The sequence below is a fragment of the Nuphar pumila genome, chromosome 10, assembly GCF_984573655.1.
Source record: "Nuphar pumila chromosome 10, dmNupPumi1.hap1.1, whole genome shotgun sequence".
NCBI lineage: Eukaryota > Viridiplantae > Streptophyta > Magnoliopsida > Nymphaeales > Nymphaeaceae > Nuphar > Nuphar pumila.
In genome coordinates, this window is record NC_143258.1 from 4,771,785 (window position 1) to 4,777,991 (window position 6,207).

Sequence of the window (6,207 nt, forward strand, 5' to 3'; positions counted from 1 at the left end):
CAGATTCCAATAAGAACCAGATTTGAATGGTATCATGCACCTCATACTAAATTTGATATACTGACTTGGGATCCGACCCATTCAAACCCCACTATATACCAATTTGAGAAATAAGGTGAGAGTTCTCAGCTGGACCCTACATTTTATCTACTCCATGAAAATCCAAACTGTTTTCATCCTCCATAAAAAGAAGAAAGTTCGATCACGAAGTAGAACGCAAAGTAGACGTTCTCTACTCCTTTACCACGCACCCACCATGGCCGGAAAACCACCACCACCCACCACCGCAGCGGCGGCCTTCCTCCTCTTCCTTGCACTCGTCTTTAACGCCAATGCCATCGGGGTGAACTACGGCACGCTCGGCGACAACCTCCCTCCGCCTGCCCAGGTGGCTGAGTTCCTCCGGACACGCACCACCATCGACCGTGTGAAGATCTTCAGCTCCGAACCCGACCTCATCCGAGCCTTCGCCGGCACCGGAATCCCCGTCACCATCAGCGTCCCCAACCAAGAGATCATCCCCCTCACAAGCCCCGGCTACGCTGCCCGGTGGGTCTTCGCCCACGTCCTCCCCTTCATCAACGGCACCCGCATCAACCGCATCACTGTCGGCAACGAGATCCTCAACACCGGCGACAAGAACCTCCTCGCCAATCTCGTCCCGGCGATGCGCACCCTCCATGCGGCACTCTCGCGCGCCGGACTCCACCGGACCCAGGTCACTACTCCGCACTCCCTCGGCATCCTCGCCGTCGGCGACCCGCCGTCCGCCGGCCAATTCTGGCAGGGCCTCGACCGCTACGTCTTGGCCCCGATGCTCGATTTCCTCCGAAAGACACATTCTCCGTTCATGGTGAACCCTTACCCCTACTTCGGCTACAACCCCACGATGCTGAACTACGCCATTTTCCGACGGAACAACGGCACACGCGACCGGTTCACAGGACACGTCTACACCAACATGTTCGACGCGCATATGGACGCGGTTTACTCGGCGATGAAGCGGTTGGGCTACGGCGACGTGGAGATAGTGGTGGGGGAGACGGGGTGGCCGACGAAGGCTGAGCCGGGGCAGGCGGGGGTGAGCGTACGCATCGCGCGGACGTACAACCGACACCTGATACGACACGTGTCGTCCGGGGTGGGGACGCCGCTCATGCGGGGGCGGAAGTTCGAGACGTTCGTGTTCGCGCTGTTCAATGAGAACCAAAAGCCCGGGCCCACCGCCGAGCGCAACTGGGGACTCTTCCAACCCGACTTCACCCCTGTCTACGACGCCGGAATTATGCTCGGCCAGGTTCGGGAAACGTAACCAGATTTTCTTTTTTCTTTTTGTCCCTCCCGTATTTCTTGTCCACCAGGCTAGGCCAGAGGAGAGGGTGGTGTATGTTCGCCCCCGATGATTCACTGAATCCCACGTCTGTGTTCGGGGGATCGAATGAGCGCCACATATTCATGCACATGGGGCTCGTATTCCCGTGTATGTTGACATACTTTGCATCGGACTTTGGTGCGGCATCAAATTACGATGCAATATGATGCGGACACACATGGGGATACATGCCGGTCTGCATCTTATACATGACGCTATTTGGAACTTCCGAACATGAGATCTCAGTACCGGCCCTGTTCGGAGGGACATATAACCTGCTTTGAGGTCAGAGCATAGTGACAAACGTTTTTATCGGCAAAATATCATTTTTCATAAACTCACGAGAAATTGAAAAAATTTCATAAATTTCTCTTTTTTTTTGGTAAAATCGATCCAATAAAAAATAAATTTAAAAATATAAAAAATATTTTTATAGGAAAATATTAATAAAATTTATTTATAAATAAAAAGACATGTTTTTTTCATGATAAATAGTCATTTAAAGCATAAATATCACGTTTAAATCATGGTATTTATGTTTTTTCATAAATCTCACGATATTTTGAAAATCTCATAAATCTCAAGAGTTTTTTTTTTTTTTGAAGGATTGGCTAGGTAAGAGAATTAGCCTCGGAGTTTTACACGCTGTAGGCACGATGACTCTAGGTATGGTAGGCTGAGACAGCATGAGTATCGCCTGCCTGCTAGAGTCAAGCTTAAAGGTTGTTGTTCTTAAACCTAAAAGTTAATGAACTACTATTGTTGTTGGTAGGGAGGATGAAAAGACCAGTATGTTAAGATATATATATATTTTTTTTCTTTGGGTTAACAAAGAATCATTTGTTGCTTTGCTTACCTTTTTTTTTCATAGCGCTTTTTTTATAAAAAAAAAAACAAAAAGAAAAAAAAAAGCCAACAATGAAAATATTTTTTAGGGTTGGCGGGTGTGGCTTCTTGGAGTCATAAATCCAAAAAGAAAATTAAGATCAGATGCAATCACATTGCACGAATGCAATGTGCCGTTGCACCTCCATCTGCTATTGAATTGAAAACTGGTTTCATTAATTGAAGCATAGTCTTAAATCTCGGTTTGAGGATTTGTCAGCAAGGAATAATCTCATGATATTAAAAAAAAAAAACAGTGTTTTTTGGATTTTTTTTTGAGAAAATATCAGTATATTTTGATATTGAATATATGTAAACATAGAAAAAACATTAAAATATAAAAACATATAAAAAATGCTAATATGATGTCAATATTGTAATTAATATAATGATATTTGCAAAGTTACCGGTAGTTTGAAAAATCACTTTCTTTGGGATTATATCTGGTTTTAAAAATATCAGAATACAATCACGATATTTTTAAAAATTGATCTTTAACTTTTAAATTGGATTTATTTCGCATTCAGCTTTTATTATATTTGTAAATGTACATAAAATCTATTATGATTTTGGACCGTGATATGATATGCTGCTGCATATAAGGGTAGGCAATGGGCCGGCCCATTGAGAAAACCACAGCCCACAACCCGCGGGCCTAATCTGGTTAGGTCTATTTTATAATATATAATATATATAATATAATGTATATTATATATATATATAACACATATAAATATAATAGATATATATACATGGGCCGAGCTTGGGCCTAATTTATAGGCCAAGCCTGACCTGTGGTAGGCTGGTCTGTGCCGGAGGCCGGCCCGGTCCGATGACCACCCCTAGTTGAATACTTATGTTTGCTTGGATGAACTACCAACTGTTGGATCCAAATGGTATATACCCGTGTATGCATGCACACGTGCACTCACTTGGTATGATTGAAAACAGAATCAATGAAAACTTGGAAGTAGGATGTGTTTTTTTAGCTTTAGGGTCCATTTGTTTCATTCTCGTGGAAGGGAAAGAGTATTTTGGGAGAAGGGTCACGGATTAAAAAAAAAAAAAAACTTGTGAGCTCAGCTTTCTCGTGAAAGTTCTTTCATAGGCAGGTTAGGAAAAGATTTACCTACCGCCAGCACAACACTTTTCCACCATGATGCTTGGATGTTTGTTTTTTCATAGTAGGAAAGATGCCAACTTGACAATTTTTTCCTTAAAAGCTGCACTAAACATATCCTGAGGTTGTCAAGTGACAAAATACATCATTTCCCACTCTCACATATCCCAAGGTTGCCAAATGCGAAGTTTGATCAGTGGTGGGAATGAATAATCATAACTGAAAAAATAAAAAATGTGATTGTTGATCACCAAGTCAATCTTGCGATCAACTTTCACAAGATTCAAAGTAAAAACAATTTCAGCAGAAAATCACAATCACAACTTGTGTTAATTTTTCTCATGTTTTGCTAACCTTGGAAAATTGTTGTGAACTTGTAATTGTGTCTAGAGAAAATCCAAGAATCATAGCATTGCAAACACTCCCATAGTTTGAACACATGGTCTGTTCATATTTCCCAAGAACTTTAAAGTTGACATCCGATGATGAGTTGTTTGCTTGTGCAGCCTAGAGGCGGCGCGCCGGTGAGGCCAGCGCCTTCTACAGGGAGCGGCGCCGTTCCAACGCCTTCTGCGGGGAAGAAGTGGTGTGTGGCAAGGCCGGACGCAGACGAAAAAGCTCTCCAAGCCAACATCGACTATGCGTGCAGCACGGGTGTGGATTGCTCCCTGATCCAGGCAGGGGGTGCCTGCTTTCAGCCCAACACCATCCGATCCCATGCCGCGTACGCCATGAATGCTTACTACCAGCACTCGCAGCACCGCGACTCCGACTGCGACTTTTCCCACACCGGCGTCATCACCACCATCGACCCCAGTAAGCTCCCCTTGAATTTAAACAACGGCCACCCCTTTAAAATGGCTGGTAAAGGAGCTGGACGATCCAAGATACGCCTGTTCAAGCTCCGCTTGTTTAGCCTGAATCCCAACTAGAACATCGGGCCGAGCCTAGCCTGATGAGCCAAGCTAGAATTTCATGTCCAATTTGAAACCCAACTTAACCGACTGTGCAGAATTGGGTGCAACCACATTGTATACAAAAATGCCACATTGCTCACAAGAGCCAACCAAGTACTGGATCTGCTCTCATATCATGCTGAAGGGGAAGATTAGGTGCAATGTGGTTGCATACTTTTGGTGTGCTGCTGTATCTGATCAATCTGTTGGGTTGGGTTCCAAAGTTGATAGGCTGTATCCAGTGACAAATATCGCAAGATTTATGAAAATCTTGCCAGAAATTGTCTGAAAGTTTAAAACGTAAGTTTTTAAAAATATCGTGAGATTTATGAAAAAACATAAAGACCGTGATTTAAACATGATATTTTTATTTATCATAAAAAAAATCGTGTTTTTTTTTTAATTTTTAAATAATTTTTATTAATATTTACTTATAAATTTTGTTTTTTTATATTTTTTAAATTTATTTTTTATTGCCAAGATTTTGCCAAAAATGCAAGATTTATAAAAATTTGCCCAATTCTCGCAAGTTTCTGAAAAAGATATTTTGCCGCTTTTAACTTTTGTCACTGTGGCTGTATCTCAAAGAGGAAAGCCAAATAGGTATAGCAGCACACTAAAAGTGTACAATCAGATTGCACAAAGTCTTGGGGATTGGTTGGAAAAGTGACATGCCCCACCTCCCACCACCTGATCCCCTATGCTATAGGGAAACATCATTTTGGGTGGGTATCTTTGCTGACACGAGCGGACACACTGACACTGATACTCACATGTACGATCATTATTTAGTATTTTTTAATAATACACTAATATATTTTAATGTTTCTAACAAAACTACAATTTTACTATGAAAATGTCAAAAAATAAGGTTTTATTGGTTTAAAAAATAAAATCTGTCTTAATATCCTATTTAAAAAAAAAACTTAAATTTGTGAGTTGAACTCATATATGCCCCCATGTCTAGGCTGGTAAACAAACTGAACAGAGGTTGTTCAAGCTTGGCTCGTTTCTTGTGTTGAGCTGAGTCGAGGCCTGAGCTAAAGGCGCCGAGCATGAGCAAGCTCATTTACAAAAAAAAAGTATATTTTTTGAGAATTGAAAACAATAGAGTTTAGAAACTAGCTTATTTCATGAGTTCAATCGAGCTCTTTACAAGCCAAACATGAGCCAAGCCACCTCACTCCCCAGCCCTAGAGTCGTGTCCACTGATCTTTGTGACATAGCTGATCTCGTTTCTTTCTCAAACAAGAAGAATAATTCTTTTTATTTTCTGTTTCTTTATTATAAGTTTATTCTTTTTTTTCTTTTTTTTTTAAACAGGTTACGGTAGCTGTACCTATACAGTTTAGCGGCGGTAATTTGAAAGGGAGGGGGGAGAAAAATGTGAGGGCATAGAATTTTTTGCAAACCTGCAAAGGCAACGTTGTATACTTGGCGAAAACTTCCTTATTTAGTTATTTATAAACTTAGACGGTGGGGGCCACAATTTGTGCACCTGTTTGTTTTCTTGATTTTTTTTTTGGTGTGATGTTCCTTGGTAGAATTTTAGGATGTCAACGGTTGGGTTTGAGTAGGGGTGGCAATGGGATCAGGTTGGCCGGTCAGCATACCTCAACCCGAACCCAACCCGTTTATTAAATGGGTAACCCGACATGACCTGCCAACCCGTTTAATAAACGGGTTGGGTCGGGTAAACGGGTTGGTGGGTTAGCGGGTTGACCCGCTCGCCTAACTTGTTTATTAAATGAGTCAGCTGGGTTGGCAGGTTGGCATACCCCTAACACGAACCCGACCTGTTTATTAAACAGGTTCGTTTTTGCCAAACCTGAACCCGCCTAAGAGGTGGGTTGACGGGTCGGATCAGGTTTTGC

General features: G+C 42.3%; 1 protein-coding gene across 1 annotated transcript; it reads left to right on the forward strand.

Moving 5' to 3' along the window:
- Positions 1-256: 256 nt before the first annotated feature.
- On the forward strand, positions 257-5,819 carry LOC149823312 (glucan endo-1,3-beta-glucosidase-like). Its single transcript, XM_090019920.1, has 3 exons — positions 257-1,297; positions 3,884-4,193; positions 5,657-5,819. Exons 1-3 carry the CDS (start codon positions 257-259, stop codon positions 5,683-5,685), a joined length of 1,380 nt encoding a protein of 459 aa, XP_089876046.1. The 3' UTR covers positions 5,686-5,819.
- The last annotated feature ends 388 nt before the right edge of the window (positions 5,820-6,207 follow it).

Bases quoted from the DNA above. Each gene is read 5' to 3' on its own strand.
- LOC149823312 (XM_090019920.1), top strand. From the start codon at position 257: ATGGCCGGAAAACCACCACCACCCACCACCGCAGCGGCGGCCTTCCTC. The intron at 1,298-3,883 runs GTTCGGGAAACG...TTGCTTGTGCAG, and splicing joins CCGGAATTATGCTCGGCCAG to CCTAGAGGCGGCGCGCCGGT. The intron at 4,194-5,656 runs GTAAGCTCCCCT...TTTTTTAAACAG, and splicing joins CATCACCACCATCGACCCCA to GTTACGGTAGCTGTACCTAT.